The sequence below is a fragment of the Colias croceus genome, chromosome 22, assembly GCF_905220415.1.
Source record: "Colias croceus chromosome 22, ilColCroc2.1".
In the NCBI taxonomy this organism is placed as follows: domain Eukaryota; kingdom Metazoa; phylum Arthropoda; class Insecta; order Lepidoptera; family Pieridae; genus Colias; species Colias croceus.
The window spans coordinates 6,739,535-6,759,254 of record NC_059558.1 but is presented as its reverse complement, the minus strand read 5'-3'; the positions used below and the strand labels follow the sequence as shown (position 1 = coordinate 6,759,254).

Sequence of the window (19,720 nt, the reverse complement as noted above, 5' to 3'; positions counted from 1 at the left end):
AATTATTCAACTTTTTTTTCTTTTATACTGTTAAATTCAATTGTATAAATATTACTTGAAATCGAACTGGTATCGTAAAATTCTTAAAAGAGGTTTATACAATTTAAAAGTTGATATAAAAGTAGAATATTTTTTATTTGCAGATTGTATAATTATTTAAAATCATGTATGTTTCGCCATCTAGTGGTGAATAGCAGAAACATTTTAAAAATATGATCTTGCTAGTCCTCACTAGATGGCGCTGGTACTATTTTGCCGTCCAACGGTGTATGAAATTCGTGTTTTTATTTTGTTACAGAATGCACCAAATCAAGAACCTGTGTACAGAAAAGTGGCAGTAGTTGAAAATTTCTTCGATATAATTTACACGGTCCATGTAGAACTTGAAGGAAGACCCGGGAAACATGCAGGACAAAAACGCACGTACAGAACTGTGAGTTTTCCCTTTTTTATTCATATTATGTAAACAAGAATTAAATAAGGTTAATAGTTATAATAAATGTCATTAAGTTACATATATTAAACAAAAGCAACTAAATTTTTTCACTTTATTTTGGTAATTATAACTATTTATAATACTGCCATCTAGTGACTTGTTTCGAAACTACTTACAAGTGATTGAAAAGTTAGAAACACATTTGGGCTTAGTAGTTATTGGCGAATGGATACTAGATGGCGTGCATTTCAAAAACATATTTATTTATATTTTAATGTTTGATTTGATAAAACAAGTAGCAAAGTCTACACTGAATTTGTCGCTACAAAAAAAACATGATCTTCATTCTTATTCATAAAATAATGTTTTGGTAATTTGTATGTAATAATAATATAATAGGTATTAATAATTATCGCTTTTTACGTTTATTTTTAACTAAATATTTCGTTAAAAAACTTGAGCCAACATTTTTATATTTTATCTTTATTTACAGATAACCGAAACCTATGCCTTCTTACCACGAGAAGCAGTGACGAGATTTCTGACGGGTTGTGCAGAATGTGCGCGGCGTCCACGCAGTGCCTCCCCTCCCCCTCTGCCGACCCCCTCCCCCTCACCAACCAGACATCCCACGTACCTACCTTTCCTACCTCACTGTCCTCCAGACTACGCTAGAAATTGGGAGTCTGAAATCGACGCCACACAAAACTACTTCGAACCAAAGTACGATTATACCGATCTCCAGCCGTTGAAAAAGGTCGACAGTCCAAAGCCCACTGATGTAGAAGATGAACCAACGTACATCGAATTGACTTCGAAGAAGATTAATGGCTTCGACGCCGCCTCTCTATTCGATAGAAGCTCAGTGGAACCTTTCAGAGAGGCTGAACCTCTGCAAACTGACCCAGAAATTGACAAAGACGATAGTCTCATCGACGTAGAAGATGTCAAGTCTGACAGCCCACCGCCAATTCAAAAAGAAGAGAGTAAAAAAGAAGAATCAAGCAGTGAAAGTACCAGGGCGGCAGAGAACGAAAGCGATAGAGCGGAAGTTAAGAAGAAATATAATCCATTGGACGTTGCAAATTTAACGTCGAAAGACCCGCCTAAATCGCGTTCGCCACCTAGAAAAAAATTGTTGCCGTCTACGTCAGAAAGTTCTAGTACATTCGGAAGATTTCCAAAGCCCTGGAGACCAGACGGAGGAATGTATTACAGCGACGACATCGACTACAGCGTGCCGATAACTACAGCTTATCTGAAACATATGAAAAATATGGCGTATCAGGAGCGACTAGACGGCGAAAATAAGGTAAGGTTTATTTACCAATTTAATATTTGTACGTTTTTGGTTTACGAAAACATTTACGTTACAAAACTGTTCTAACAGTTGAACAGTTGAACCGCGAAATTTATTTTTCTCCCTTATTTTGGAGAATTCAACCCTAGCTTAAAGTTGGAATATCCCCGCCACAAACACGCCTTTGATTTTACGTTTTCATAATTCATATGGGTAACATTTGTTATTATGTATTATCATAACTTTCAAATCTATTAAAACAATAAACTTACTTTTTCATGCTTAATAATATTATGTTTATTATAGATTTCGATCGATTCGATTCGATTCGATTTATATAAATTTATAGTGATAAGTAGTTTTTCTTAATTAATTTCGAACAGACGAAATTTATTTTTTTATTTCTCTTTTTCTTTAATCAAAAAACCTAGAATCCTACAAACACTAATATTCGAATTTCGAACGCATATCTTAATTCAGATCGTGAACTGCAATATTTCTCTGAATACATTTGACATGCGAGGATTTTTGTGAAACTAAAAAAGTAGGTTAACCTTACAAACTTAAAATTATTCATAGCAAGTTTAAAGAAACTAATGATCTCGCCCATAAGTGAACAAAATGAAAGAAAAATTCATGTGACCATGTCGCAGACATGAAAATTGTAGTTAAAAAATCTAAAAAAACACGCTTTATATTGTATTTATGTAAAAGTTTTCTTTTTTTAATAAGATTAACTCTTAAAATAATGTATTTATGTCACCTGTTCTTGATAAGTGTACAAAGTTTGAATTAAATCAAGTCTAAAAGGAGGAGGTGAAGAGGTGATACATGATACAAGTATATAGGTGACAGAAAGTTTAAGATTAGTAGTAAATATATATAACGTTATATTATCAGAAACATTGTGATAAAATATTCAAAGTACTTTATTATTCGTAGTTTAAACAAGGATACATTTTCCTAATTTCCACCCATAATGGGCGATAAACGCATTACTGATGTGATTAGGTACTGATTAGGATTCAATTTTTAAACAGAATACATTTATAACAGACGTATATTTCAATACAAAATGTGGATAATAATGACAAAAGCCTATCATACACATTACACAGGACAGGATAGGCAACCGTGGACCGCCGGCGGGGTACAAGCGACCGATTGATTCAGAATTCAGACGAATGGCTCACAAAGGGACGTTACGCTATAATCGGGCGCCGCATCTTTTCTAACTCATTTTTCTCGCTTGGGGCGAGGTGGTGGGTGGGACTCATCAGCCGGGGGGCGTCACGGTATTAGACAAGACACAAAAACGATGCCCAATGGAAAAGTGAGCAAGTACATTTTCTGATGTCGGTTTTTTGTTGGTCGCCTTACGATCGCGCTTCGCTGAGAGGGTTTTGAAATTTTGCGGAGATGTATTTTGCGGTTATTGGCAGATAGCAATTTTGTGCTTTAGCACTTCAGTGTAAGAGATACTTCTATTCACTATTTTGCGTATAAACGATTTACTCGTGTCGTTGAAGTTTGATTTGTAAAAAGAAAAGTAAAGGAATGACAATTAGCGATGCGGAAACTATTAAAGGTTTTTTGACAAATTTTATCACATAGGTACTCACAATGTTTCTACATATAAATTAGATTTTCCACAGCAATTTGCACTCAAACAAAACGTACCCGTCAGTTTCATTAAAACAGTGCCATGATAGGCGCGTCATAAACGCTACATTAATCACATAAAACCCTAATATCCGCAAAAGTTTCGTTCGGACCTTTTCCATGTGGCCCGGGGTGGGTCAGTTTTACCGTTAGAGGGTCTCTACGACCTCCGAAAGTGCCTCTCCCCCTCGGAGCGACTTGTAAGATTGATTGGGGCTCCTTCAGTCCATTGCCGACCCCCTTAGCGAGGGATATTCGACCCTACCTCCCTTTTTTCTCGGATACTGAAGTATGGAGCTATGTTTGCTGGAAGTGCTTTGTATTTCCCAGAAATGATGAGCTCGAACTATCACAATGTCAAATCACTTCTCGCCGCGGTCGTGCTGTCGTGCAGACGTGTTTTTTGTTTCATTTAATTACGCGCAAACTTCGCATGAACGAGATGCCACTACAGCGCTCTCCTCCGCCGTCTACTACTACGACACCAACGCTCACGTCGTTGTGGTCCAAGAGCAAAAGCCAACTTGACTCTGGTTCAAATATGAGCGTACTAGACTCGGATACTGACAGAAACATTCCACTGCGGAAACCGAAAAGAAAACGCATAGACCAATATGATGAAATAAAAAACCTAAAAGAAGATATTATGAATATGCTTTCTTCTTGGAAATCAGAGCAAGAAGACAAGATTACGTCAATATTTACCACAGTTAATTTATTAAAAGACGAATGCAGTGATATAAAAAAATCGATTCAATATATGTCTGACAAGTACGACGACGTTCTAATTAAACTAACAACGGTTGAGGAAGAATTAAAATCAAAACAAAAACAAATAAATGATATGTGCCAAACAATTGAGAACATGGAATCCTCGCTTAAATTAACCAGCCTAGAAATTCGGAACATTCCTGTCAAAGAAAAAGAAACAAAACAGGACTTGGTGAACTCGGTTTTGGCCATTGCGGAAACCCTTAAATGTCCGTTAGTAAAATCACAGATAAATAATGTGCACCGAACTGGAAAAAGTTCCGCATCTGAGAGACCCATATTGCTTAGTCTTGTATCCATTCTCACCAAGGAGGAGATATTACATAACTATAAGAGATTTAACAAAGAGAGTAGAAGCTCAAAACTAAATACCACCCACATAAATATTACCGGCCCACAGAAGCAAATCTTTATATCAGAATCATTATCAACCAGAGCCAAGAAACTCTTCTTTCTCACCCGTGAATTTGCTAAGAAAAATAATTATTCATTTTATTGGACAGTTCGAGGTATTATCTACATCAAAAAGGAAGAAGGTTCGCCAGCCATACGTGTTGATAACGAGTGTACCCTGAAAAATCTGAAACAAAAGTGACTATTTTCTATGTGTATAAGAAATTTTGTGCAGTGGCTCCCGTTTTGTTCTTTAGTTCGTATTAAGGGTCTCATAATTAGCTTATTTTTAATTTTATGTAAACAAATCTTACAAAAAACACACATTAAACAAAACTTTGTTCACCTAAACAAGACAATATCAATATTGGAAATCTCTTCACATAAAGTAATTAAGTTACCAATATTATCATATTTTATATCTAAGTATTTTCTTATTTTTCTCACGCATATATACAAATTATATTTTTATAATATATTATTATACATAATAAGTAATCAAACAAAAGTTATAAATATGCACATTATATATCCCAATTTTCACATACTTTTTACAAAATTGTTAACAAAATTATCAAGTAAAAAATTTATATTAAATATTATCGTTAATCACTTGTACCACACAACATCATACGATACTAGATGGCCTACCGTATTCTTTCTGATTAATTTTAATATTCTACAGCTAATGAGAGGGTACCTCAAAAACTTATTGTTCTTTGGTTCGTATTTTAATCTTTATAATGTTAAACAAATAACCCTTGTCCGTTCTTTATATTTCATGCATACAAAGCTTAAGAAAGCTATACTTACTCTTTTTATATTTAAAACTAAGTTAAATCTCCTGCTCAATTTCGCAAAAAATAACAATGTGTGATTTTATACAAACATGTGTGCTTGATGATTTAGATAATAACATGAATCCAAGTGCAGTATACAGTGACCCGGAATCTTGTTGCAGCAAAATACGTAAGAATTCATATTTAAAAATATTAACGCAAAACATTCGTAGTTTGAGTGCTAACTGGGATAATTTGCTTCTATTGTTGTCGAGATTTAATTTTGTATTTGATATTATAGTTTTAACAGAGTGTTGGTTGTCTTGTAATAATATAATTCCTACCTTGACTGGCTTTAAATCGTTTGCAAATACAAAGTATTTAAATCAGAATGATGGTTTAACTATTTATGTACGTGAAAATGTTATGTCTGTAGTTCTTGAAGAACCGGATTTTTCTGAGGCAAATTGTTTAGTACTAAAGATTGGGAGTGATACAGCTCTTATAGCCATTTATCGTTCCCCAAGTTTTAAAAATATTCAAAATTTTATTAATTCTTTGCATTCGATCGTAAATAAATTATCCATGTATCCAAATATTATAATTACAGGCGATATAAATATAGACATAAAATCATCAAACACAGATCATTTATCAAGTGAGTATCTCAATTGTATAGCTATGACAGGACTTTTACCAGCACATTTATTGCCAACCCGATCAAACAACTGTTTAGACCATGTTATGGTTAAAAGTAAAGAGTTATATCATACTTTTATTATTGATTCTTTAGTCACCGATCATAACCCAGTAGTTTTTTGTTTGCACTTTTTTTCTAAAAATAGGCCAAAAAACGAACTTAAATATATAACGACAACCAACTATAATGCCTTGAGTAATTATTTTGATAAATTAGATTTTTCTCAATTATACACAATAACGGATCCTAATTTAGCCGCGTCTTATTTCACTAATCTTATTTCTCAGGGTATACAACAGTCTACAACTACGAAACAAATTTCTTGCCGCAAAAAAATTATCAAACCATGGATTACTCCTGGTTTACTTCGCTGCATTAGATTTAGGGATAAACTACAAAAAAAATTTAAAAAAGCGCCTAATAATCTTAACTTATCTATCACTTATAAACGTTACCGTAACTTTTGTAACGCATTGTTAAAAAAAGTAAAAAGAAATTATGAACGAACACTTATAATAAACTCAAGTAATAACAATAAATCACTTTGGAATTGCATAAAAAAATTTACTCACATGAATACTCGAAATCAAAATGGCTGTGACTTACTTAATAATTCTGAAAATGCGGTTGAAACGTTGAATAGTATCAACTATTATTTTGCTAATATTGGTAAGGAACTTGCAGAAAAGATTTCACATAATACATCTGATGCGACTCTTCCTTCCTCGTCCAATTTTTCTAATTCTTTTTGTTTCTATGAAACCGACGAGATAGAAATAAACAATTTGATAGTCTCTCTTCGAAGTGATTGTGCAGTTGGATGGGACAACATCCCAGCCAATATAGTTAAACAATATAGACCTATATTTGTTAAGCCCCTTGTGTACATTTTTAATTTGTGCTTGTCTTCTGGGACTTTCCCCAACACTTTTAAAAAAGCAATTATCCATCCAATATATAAAGCGGGAGATAGAGGTTCTGTAAATAATTATCGCCCTATATCGATACTCCCATGCCTCTCAAAGATATTTGAAAAAATAATGAATACACGTTTAGTTACTTACCTTGAGAAGCACTGTATTTTATCACCCAATCAATTTGGCTTTCGCAGATCGAGATCAACGACGGACGCACTACACAATCTTATCGATCACGTTGTGGCTAATCTTGATATAAATAGAAGATGTGTGGCCGTCTTCCTCGATCTCGCGAAAGCTTTTGATACGGTGTCGATGCCCCTGCTATTAAACAAACTAAATTATGTCGGTATAAGAGGTAAACCATTTGAATTGTTCAAAAGTTACTTAACCGATAGAACACAAATTGTTAAACTAAACGGCTTAATTAGTACCGAACAAACGCTTTCTTTTGGTATTCCGCAGGGAAGTATTTTAGGTCCAACGCTATTCTTACTGTACATGAATGACTTGACAAATCTATCTCTTGAAAACGGCAAAATAATAGCTTATGCAGACGACACGGTTTTAATATTTGATGGTCGAACGTGGGAGGAAGCTTTTTCACATTCACAGTCTGGTTTAAATATCGTAAGTAATTGGCTGCTATATAATTCGTTGACTCTTAATTCTGATAAAACCAAATACATAACTTTTGGCATGAACAAAAATTCTATAAGACATTCAAGTTACTTAACACTTAAAGCTCATTTCTGCCATGATAAACTATCTTGTACATGTATAACTCTTCAAAATGTTGATTCCATTAAGTATCTAGGTGTTATGGTTGATTGCTATCTAACTTTTAATAAACATGCAACACTTCTCGCTGCCCGCATTCGTAAATTGATAATTATTTTTAAAAATCTCCGTCACATCATGAACTTTAACCTCATTAAACGGATATACTTTACATTATGCCAGTCCTTAATAAATTATGGAATATCTGCTTGGGGTGGCATGGCTAAGAGTAACATGCTTACCATTGAGAGAGCACAAAGATCAGTTTTAAAAGTCATGACCTTTAGGCCAATTGATTATCCAACCAAAGATTTATATAAAAAATGCCAAGTCCTGACAGTGCGACAATTGTTTTTGCTGCAACTTATTTTAAGAAAACACCAGGAACTTGAATTTGAATTAAACAGCACTGATAAACGTAGATCCTACATGGTATGTGAGGTTAAACGTTCTCAACACTATTTTCCTATGAAGTTTTATGCAATATTAGGAGATTATATTTACAATAAAGCAAATAAAATCTTAAACATATATTCTATGAATAACTATAAATGTAAAAAAACAGTCACAGAATGGTTACAGAAGTTGTCTTATGAATCCACCGAAAACTTACTAAAGATAAAACTATAATTAATCTTGTTTCACATATAAATATTATAAAATACATATAATTTGTTTAGTATCTAATCAATTACATATTAATTTATTAAAATTATAACTCAATATTTGTTTATTTTATGTACCTATTTTTTGTATTTTTATTTATTCTCTTTTTTATTTGTAATTTATTTGATATATTTACTTTATTTAATATTTTGACACACATATACACACACCCCCACACACCTACACACACACACACACACACATTACTCATAAATTTAATTTTTTTTTATATTTATTTAATAATCATATTTGTATAATATGCTTGCACATACCATTTATATATCTAACTAGCTCACTTTTCAAGTTTTTTGTTTTATAAAAGTTCAAATGACTTAGGGAGAAGCTGGTGCCTGTATATACAGGCTAGTTCTTCGAACTAAGCCTAAAACGGGTGCCACTTATACTTTTTAATTGTGAACAAAACTATATTGAATATGTCCATGTTTATGTCTATGAAAGAATAAGAAATAAACGATATATATATATATATATATATAATGCTTTTGTTATTTTCCGATGAATCAAGAATTGTGTTCACTTTTTTGTACAGGTTAGACGAGATTTGAATATCCGTTCATTATTGGAAATTTATAAGCATTTTAATGAATATTAGTTGAAGGTTTTTATTTATTCTTTTATAGGAAATAGGAAAAAATAGCCTCTCAATATTTTGTTTTGCAGTAATTCCTTGTGATTATTTACTTACTTTTATTTAGAGAGCAGAAGTGGAAGCTTATTTTATTAATATTAATCATATAGTTATATTTTTGATCTAGTTTATAATACATACAAATTCTCATGAATTTAACAGCGATTCAGTATAGGCGATACACATACTAACATATTATAATAGCTATTAAAAAAATATACACGTTAGGTAAATTTAGCTTTTCTGCCAACTTATTACAAAAGCTACCGTCTCCATACACTATACATCCCGGACCACCCCAAGAGGGGCTGTTAATAACACAACAGACTATTTTATTCGTCGGCCGCCACTTGCGGTCCGTGAGACTGCTTTGATGCCAGAGATTAGAAGTTTGCTTAGTTCGGACAGTGTGTTGTATGATGTATATGTTATGTAATATCTGACCATATTTAATCTATACTAATATTATAAAGAGGAAAGGTTTGTAATTATGTATGTACGGTTAACACGCATAAACTGCGGGACCGATTTTGATGAAATTTGGCACAGACAATCTTTAGACTCCGAGAAAGAACATAGGCTACCTTTTATTGCGAAATATGTACCACGGGCGAAGCCGGGCGGACCGCTAGTGCTTAATAACGTTTGATAAGATGACGCCTGTGACAAGAATTAAAGATGAATAAAAAATAAATATAACTGACATTTTTGGACAGAAATAAAAATTTCGTCGTCTATGGTAGATAGATATTCTGGAAATTCTACATGGAAAGTTTCTATAGAAATAAATTAAGAAATTAAAAAAGACGTATTTTATTAGTTTGTTAGTTAAATAAGTATTTGTTTAAGCTTACTTGCCTGTAAAATGTAAATGTAAAAATATTCATACTAAATGATGTCCAAAGTCGCAGGCAAAGTTATAGTAGATGCATAAACAATAAATCAGGCATGTCCTTGAAATATAATCATATTTTGTTCAACGATCGATGGGTAACAAGGAGTCCGATCGACCCCTCGCTGATGTGGGGTTGGATGTCACGACAATATCAGTGTGAGTAATTTGGATAATCTGTGGAAAAGTGTAATTGGAGATAATAATGTCTCGTCAATTGTAATATGAAGTTTTGTGTTCATTTACGTCCTTTCTGACTTCTTTTTCCCTTTGTCTCTCAACAAAAATGTGAAAATGGCATTTAATAACTCAGGCCCCGGAACCACAGGCACAATAGAAAATCTGGGACCGATCGAGCCGCTTGGGGCTCAATGGGTTAAAAATGCCTATATAGAACAAAAACACACATCATACTAATTATACAACATATAGAACACTCAAGCTAAACCATAAGTATAGCTTAAGTTTATTCAAAGCTAGGTAAGTTTGTCTCTAAGGATTACTTAGTCTTGTGCGTGCCAAATCCAGCCAGAAAATAAACCCTTTAGCCGCATTGGAGTTTATTTGGCAATGCTGCTGTGACAATTTTCGCAAATATAGTTATTGTTACCTCACCTTTAGGTATTTATGTTACCCTGGTCGAAATAATTATTTCTAATTCGTTCATTAAATTATGGAAAACATTAAATTTGAATAACCGATGTAATTTTGACAAAGTGTAAGTAAATAATTGTTTCTGCCTTAATTCGGGCTTGAAAATTTGCGTCATTTTTAATTTACACCACAAAATTAAGAATATGAACATACGAACTAATTGATGTATTTAACGATAATACTTATTCGACAACGGGTCAAATGCACCGTTCATAATTAATATGACTTAATTTTTGAGTTCCGCATTGGAGGGTTGAATTCACGAGGGGGCTTTAAAGTCAAGTTTGAATCTTACTTGTAAGATACGCAGTAGAAATCTCAAGGACGATTGTATAATAAAGTATACAACTGTCTTAACATTTCCTAGAATAAAAAAAATCAATACATATCATAATATTATTTTTATGTTTCTTTACCTACATGATATAGAGTTCCTATATTCAGTTGTTTTTTAGTACAATTTTAATTGTGTTCTTTTTTAATAAGGACTGTTTTCATCCACTTTCTTCAATTTCATCATTAATGAAAAGACGAAGTTTTTTTTTAATTTCAATTAAAAAATTTACCAAGTTACGCAGTGCGAAAGGTAATTTAAAAGGCTTTCAAAAAGATCAGACTAACAAACTTTACATAAAAAGCACGTAAGGCGTAAAAAACAGCTTATAGGGGTGTAAACCTCCCTGGTACCCTAACCGTTGTTACCAGGCAAGTATAGTGTACTGAGAATTTTAACAGAATTAGTGGAGTCCCGCCTGCAGGGCGCCGCAGTAATTCACGTACCACCCACCTCCTTGCCATGTATTAGCGCCTAGTACCTCGCAAGCGAGGTGTCTACACGCAACGGAATTAACCAACCGAAAATGATACCGACGGGGGTGTGCTGGCGGTGTAGAGTAATTAAAAAACATACAAAATTACCTATCACACTAAAATATGTTTAGATGAGTTATCCAAATAAAGCTTGAACGAAATCAGGGTTGCATAATGCATATACCATCAATCAAATGGAAACCCTACCTACATTCATTACTTTGAAAAAGTTTCAAGTCTAAAATAATTAGGCGAAACATAAAGAAAATAAACGTCAATATAAAGTCAGTGTATATAAGTCATAATAAAATCGTCATAATTACAAGACAATGCTACATTTACTACATTACACTTATATGATAAGCAGTATTGCGTATTTATTATTGCGATGAGACAACAATAAAGTATCTACAGGAGATTCCTAACGCCAAAGATTCAAGACTCTTTTTATTTTAATACAGCAGCCCAGTAAAGCTGGCCGGTTACATTTCACACAATATTTTTATGTAAGAACTTTTTGATTCCAAAAAAAAAAGAAGATGTTCCGAATTCAAATCTTCAAAATGACACGAATCTTTTCTCAGTTCTCTCTGGTTGGTAAAATTTTGAAATTCAAATAAGAAATGCGGTTTTACTAAAGAGTATTTTCTGTAAACGTATGAGAATCAATCAGCGCTCCTAACAGTAGGGAAGGAAGGGAGAAAAACCATAGAGTTACGAAGGGTGACATGTCACGGAGGGTCAAGCGGCCGTATATTGTTCGCTTGTTTGACCGACTTGGAAATTGATGGTATGGGATAGCCTTAAATATTGATTGCATTATTATAAAAAATCCATACCAATACTAATAGTATTCATGTATTAAATTTTCGGATATTTTTGAAAGCTTCGAAGAAATTTAAAAACAAACAAATAATAAGCTCGTTTGTAATAATTTTTATTAAAAATATTTTCACTGTGATGACTGAAAAAAATATTTGAAAAAAATTCTATTGCGCGTACTATGCAAAAATGACCTAATTATCTGCTCTACTAATGTGACTATTAGTGACTATAAGTGTAGGTATTATTTAGATATTACATTCAGAGTTGGGGTAAAGTTAACCCACACTACCATCTTTAAGTATAAATATAATATTATTATTTATTACCATTAGCATTAATATTGATCTATAATAACAATTGTATATAGAGGTAGTTATAATGTTAGACGCTAGGGATGGACAGACAAAAATCAAGCTCCAATGAGTTTCCAGGCGTCCAATAAATGTTTTTAAGGGCGCGTAAATCATTACGACCCGAAGGTCTCGGACACAGATGACGAAATAATGGATATGGTATTTATTCGATTAATGGTAATTCAGAATTGCTTTTTATAGGAGGATATTTCATCTGAATATTTAGTTTAAAGGATATAAATTATCTTTTACCTTTTGTGTATTATTAAAATACATTTAGATACGACGTAATAATATTTCTTGTAATATGTTAAAATATACCACGTGAAAAGTACTATCATTAGAACATAATATTACGCCTCAGCTTCGAAATTTCATATTTTCCTTATCCCAAAATGATATTTCCCCAACCCTGACGTATCCGTAGCTACAAGCCTCGGTAACAGCGGGTCGTTCAGACCCCCGGGAGCCCTTGGTACCCAACCCCATATAATCTGCAGTGACAGCGTCGCCGACCCGCGCCTTCGTTAATGTACAGCCGTATCTTGCGACTTATGTGCTCCTAGTATAGATATGGATTTTGTATTATGTTTACCTGGTACATTGTTCTTCTTCACTCGAGGAAATAACAAAATCTTATTTTTTATACACAAAATAATACAAGGTGATACGAGTGACACACAAATTAAACAAATTGTTATATAGAGTAGGTAATATTTCTCACAAGAGAAAGGTGTTTCTTATTAATTGCTATGTTTAAAATAAAGCCTAAGAAAAAAACTAACACTTACTTTACTGTATTTTTTAGGAAAGCCAACAATTATTTACACCGACGCAAATTTTTTTTTCTAATAATCATTTAAATAATTATATCAGTAATTACTAGGTATGTTAAAAGATTCTACACAATCTGTATTCTTCTATGAAAAAGCTCTGACCTAAATAAAATGTTAACATAAAATCTAAAACAAACTTAAAACTCTAATACGAAGATCGAAAACATACAGTTTTTCATGCTGGCATTTTTAAACCGAAGAATTCACCAGTTAATGTGCAGTCAGCTAAATAACATGTACATAAACATAATGTTACCAAAAACTATACCATTTCTATAAAAACGACTCCGCATTTCACCCGGCCTCATAGTTTCATAGACGCAGCGAAACTTTTTCTAGGGTTATACACCCCTTGGGCTCGGGAGGGTTACTATTAAATAATCATTTCGGACCCGTTCTAGGCGCGCCCGCTATTTACCCGACACAAATTAGTCCTCTTCGTGCTGCATGCGACCCTGGTGCTTAGAGATTTTATTTTTGTAATATTTTACACGACTTTTTTATGCATTGTAAAAAATATAAGAAAACTGAAAAATTAGCTTCACTTTCAGTGCATTGAGGTACTTAAATGAAAAATATTGAAAATCTTTAGGTTAAGAACGACGTAGTATAATTTATTTTTAACAAAAAGTAGTTTAATAAAATTTGCCTTTTGGTCTAAATTATTATCAAATACATATAAATATTAGCAACCCAATTCCAAGCACACTTAAATATAAATTTATGAAACACTTGACGGTTTCTTTATCCAGTGTACACTATACAATATTTAACATCAAAAAGCATCATACGGTCGATCATACCCAAGCACCGGGAGGGTAAGTCCCCATGTCCCCGAGGGGTAAAGGGGTGTAACCTCCTAATTATCACGACATATGAGTTTAATATTGTTGTGTTTCGTTTCTTTCCACTATTTTGTATCAGATAACTAGATGTTTAGTATAAATGTTATTTAATACTTATTTGATTGCGTATAAGCTTACCCAAATAGAATAAACATATTTTAAGATAAACATTTCAAAGATGTCAAAAGAAAACCTTTTTCAGATTTACAAATGTTAAAAGAAAGCCTTTTTACTATTTACACATAAAATTGTTCTGTTTGGTTAATAAAATTAAACACGAGTTTAATAAAATATTTTTCGTATTTCAATATATTTTTACGTTCTCTAGTAGCACATTTGTAAATCCCCGTATTTTTTAAATATAGATTCTATCACGCTACACGTAAACATGTCATCAAAAGCCCACTATCTCATACAAACTTTAATTTTCCAAATTCACCTGTCGTTGTATGTAATTTGCCACCACATGTGCCCCCTTCGAGGCACGTAGGACGGGGAGGCGACGCTCACGAAAAGGAATGGGTGGGCTTGCCGCTTGGCGCAATTTTTTTCTGATTTTCACCCCACCCCGATAATACCCTAATGGTCGGTAGCTTCCTTTTCGGCGGATTTTTTGCGAGCAAAGATCGAGATGTGTTTTTTACATGTAATTCTCGTTCCTCGAATGAAAAATAACCGGTTTATCGACACGTTTGTTTGGATCTCGACTTGCTAGACAAGCATTGACAAAGAAGAATGTCCTTAGATTTTATTAAGGAACATCGGATTTCTTGTAAGATAATTTTTTAACGCGTGGGTTACCAGTGTGTTATCAAATTTATCATTAATGTACTTAAGCAAAATCTAGAGTACCTATAGAGTAAGTAGTAAGAGTGGGTATATGTACAAAAAACTTCTGAAGTGAGAAAATACTGGAGTCTTTAAATACAACTTGTTGAAAATTCAGAAAAACGACAATAGTAAATCCACCGCCGAATTGTCATTTCATTTAGGAAAACGTAATGCTGCCATATGCGATTTTCCAATTTATCACGGCAAATTTTCCAAATCGTGCATAATGCATGGAAGAAAAAAAATGGGGAAAATACGGAGAAAAATCGGAAAATATCCCCCTCGCCGGGGATCCTTCGATGCCACCTACCAGGCGAACAGGGGCGTGCAGGAGGTCCGCTAAGATTAATACCGCGCGCCCGTCCGCCCGTCGCCGCAGCTTTCATTAAAAATACTAGGGACCCGGTAATAAGACCGGCTATAGACAAATGTACACCGTATACTCTGCAAAATGGCATATACTAATATTTTATACATAAAATACGAACATTGAAATATTTTTATAGAAGCTCGCTAGTTGACCGAGCGACGTTGGGAGAATAGTTTTTTTTAATAATGATTTACACTTTTAATACATTTTAAATATACATGGCAGATGAGTAAATCTTTCAATAACTTTTAATATCATATAAATTGTGTTTTTAATTCTACTACACACTTGCACAAAGGCATTCTTGATAGAGACAAAGACAATGCAAAAGTTTCATTTAAGTGTGCCGAAACACAAATATGAAAACAATATAACCTATAAGATATTATTATGTCACGAAAAATAGGCTGTCAATCATTTTTATGCTTGTGAAATTATATATACATGTCACCAACAAGATTCAGTAGACTCGTAGATGTATAATATTAATTTCACCATAGCTTGCTTGCTCATCTACGTTAGGAATAACGACGTAAAGTACAAATGCAGCAGTGTAATGAATGAATTGTATGTGTGACCGCCTTTGTATAATGGTTGTGTTAACGTTAAAATTCAGACGCCTTTGATTCTTTTACTATTGTAAACAAAATTGGTCTGGAAGTTAATCACATACTTACCCGGGAAGCAACTAGATTCTAACTAGGAAGGAACTATTAGATCAGTAAATAAAAAAAAAAGTGAAGTCCCGTGTCCCCAAGTGGGCTAAGGGGCAGATGCATTATGCATACATCTGTTTCACTGATCGATTATCTTTAGGGACAAGTAGGTGATCAGTCTTCTGTGTCCTGCCAGACCGAGACAGTTTTTTTCTTCGTCTCAACCGGGTATCAAACCCAGGACCTCTCGGTTCTACGCTCACGCGTCAACCACTGTACAAAGGAGGCGGTCAAAGCTACACTAATTAGGGCACAAAACTGTTTGTTACAATGTGCTTGTTATATTAAGTAAGACAGTACAAGGGCTATGAATTAAAGTATGAAGCAATCTTTTAAGATTAGTTCAAGCTCTTATCGATAAAGTTGGAACACGTGACTTCGTAGCAAAAAGTGCTACGTCGTAGCTGTTGACGGGCAAAAAGTTCACAGTTTTTGTGGCTTTTCTTACTGCGGGGAATTTTCTCGATTATTCCTTTCTATGTGGATATTTTGGAAATAAATTTAAATGTTATGTTGAGGTTATTTGTTTAACTATTTCACTAAAATATAAGAGATTTGGATAAAATATGGCACAGATTTTATAACCTGTTTTATAAATCAGAAAAATTATTCATTTAAAAATATTATAAATGTTATAAATGTAAATTACGAAAAAACTCATGATTTTTGTAACTGGCACGCTTGACATCATTTTGACATACATCTAATTGTAAACTTGACCTTGTAGATGTAGTTTTATATCATTTGTTTTTATTAAAGTCATCCGCAGTTGTTTACTATCTTGTTTATTTGAAGTATGAACTAGAATTTATAGAAAAATAAAACTGAATTTTTCTTTAGCTCGAAAATAAAATGTATAAACGATAAGTACTAAGGCGTCATAACGGAGCAGGCGACATGCGGCAGTTCTAAGCAAGTGCGGTTTATTATTTCTTAGCTACTAACACCCTCTGACCCCCTGGTCGTGCGAGAGGCAAAAAGTACCCCCCTACGCTTACGCTTTTAAACCTCAAGCGTCCAAGTACGGGGAATATGAAATTTTCGAAATGATAAAGCCGGTAAATAATAACTGCTATACGCCGGGCACGCCGGCCGTCTAACAGTACGGTTTGCAAAAAAAATATATTTCCGTACAAATTTATTTTACTTGAGTAAATTGTTCCATGATCATTTGTAATTCGTCCGTGATGTAGAATTAGATTCTCATTCTCTTCCATACTTTTGTATGCTCACGTGCTAGCTCTTACTCAAAGATTTACACGAAAAATTTAAATTTCAAATCGTATAGAAAAAGTATCGTACCTATGTCTAAAAAAGTAAATTCAATTCTTTATTTTCTAAGAACTGTGTTTGTAGGTACTCTACAGATAATAGTAATTTTAAGATAGATTGGAACGAATGTGTTTGGGCATAATTTGATACTTTTTACTAAACCACAATCCAATCTATCACAAACAGACGTGATGATTTGCAGACTTAGACCTAAATCATGCTTAACCTATATAGCCAAACAAAATTCAATCGCGTTAAAAAGCTTAATTTATTTGCTGGCCGTACGCTAGCAGCAGCAGGGTTCGTGTGTCTGCTTTCACATTACCCACTCGCAAGGCGGCCCCTACCGCCCGCTGCGCTCCTAGTACCTACATAGCTTTTTATTCCTTCCACCGACGAAAGTAATCAATTTGTACTTGCGACTGTAATTAATTAAGAAAAGGGATATTGATTAAGAAAATTCCGTCACTTTTCATTTATGCAAAAGAGTTTCAGATAGTTTAAAAAGTACAAAATCTAACGACTATGTATACTTACTGTAAAATTTTAAATTCCATGGTAATTTTAACCTAATTAGTATCATTAGTATTCCATTAACTTATTATTTCCAATGCATTTTGTACGTAAAGGTACGAATACAATTTAAAAATGTAATGCTCAAGTCCAACTAAATGTTAAAGGTAATAAAGCTATACACGTGCTCGGTGCTATCAACGCATAAAGAAAATGTATAAAATGAAAAAGTGAAAGCAGTTATGAAGTTCCCATATCGATATAATATATTGCATTAAGTGTAAGCCAGGTATCCATATACCGTACTATACATATGACCCAATTGTTGGCAATAGCAAGTTTTCCTCTAGCCGTAGCGATATCGTTATCTAGTTAGGGTCGACGAGGGTCCGAAGGGTCTGAGACTCGCGTGCCACGCTTGTATTTGTAAACCCTAAAGTACTGGCCGTTTATGTTGCTATATCGAGCTTAATTTGCTGATTCCAAATACGAATTTGGCGTTATAAGGCTAATAGGCTCTATCTAGGCTGTCATGTGTTTATAGATTGCATGACTTATTAAAAAAAAAAAAATATTATTTGAGCTCTACGAATTTGGAAGTGTAATAAACTAATCACTAACCGTAACTGAATTGTAAATTTAAAATTTATTTGTTTGTTTGTAAAAAAATAAAATTTCTGAAAATAATCCTGAAAAATTAAACAAACATTATTCAGCTAAGTATTTAGAATTTACTACGACTCCTGCTAAAAGTAAGACACACATTAATTAACCTTGAAAGCATTACTATTTTGCACGTAATATCTTATCTCTTGAAATGAATAGCTTCGTATAGCTCTATAGATAACCAGTACCTTACAAGAGGTCGGTCGACAAAACGAATGAGGGATTGTTCTCACACGCGGGATCCAATTAGACCACATATGATCTTAGTAATCAGTTTTTTCTTACATTTTCCTTTGTCTCGTTATGTTGTAATATAGATATTATAGTCAATTGTTATTAATGTACTTTTGTGTAAATAATAACTTAATGTTAACTGAAGTTACCTATTATTATTGACTAACTTTCCACCAGCGGCTTCGTCCGCGTTTTAAAGGAAAACCCGCATAGTTCCCGTTCCCGTGGGATTTCCGGGATAAAACCTATCCTATGTGTTAATCCAAGTTACCCTCTATATGTGTGCTAAATTTCATTGTAATCGGTTCAGCAGTATTTGCGTGAAAGAGTAACAAACACATACACATCCTCACAAACTTTCGCATTTATAATATTAGTAGGATAGGATATTGAATATTGAAATAACTCACAATACAAACATTTATTCATTCTAGACATCATATTTATTGAAAGCTACCTGACCTGGTGAACTTCGAACCGCTTTAGAAAATAAACGAAATCGGTCAGTCGGCTCTTGTGCGAATTCTTTTTAATATTTGTCTAGTTTCAAGTTTTACATAAAATTTTATTTCGATTGTGAAGATGTTTATTTTTTTATTATACGTCATCCTGCATACATTATGGGAAAAATGAAAAATAAAGGCAATTCGTTAAATTATTCAACCCGTAACCGCCGGCAATAAAATATTTCAACTATTTATTTTACGAGTATGAGTAAACAAACTACTTAATAGAAAATTTTACAATAAATGTTTTTTTGGAAAATTATGAGCTTTGCGATCTATGCCAGAAATAAGAAAAAGTTTAATTATAAAAAAACAAGTGATAACTGCGTTAAAAACAACCGACT

At 33.3% G+C, this 19,720-nt stretch overlaps 1 protein-coding gene across 3 annotated transcripts in view; it reads left to right on the top strand.

The window, feature by feature from the left end:
• LOC123701889 (nucleolar protein 4) overlaps positions 1 to 19,720 on the top strand; it is a 142,348-nt gene that overhangs the window by 64,727 nt on the left and 57,901 nt on the right. For all 3 annotated transcript variants that reach the window (XM_045649485.1, XM_045649484.1, XM_045649486.1), the window contains exons 3-4: positions 299 to 433; positions 930 to 1,748. In XM_045649485.1, coding sequence (XP_045505441.1) covers positions 299 to 433; positions 930 to 1,748 — 954 coding nt within the window. The remainder of the gene's footprint in view (positions 1 to 298; positions 434 to 929; positions 1,749 to 19,720) is intronic.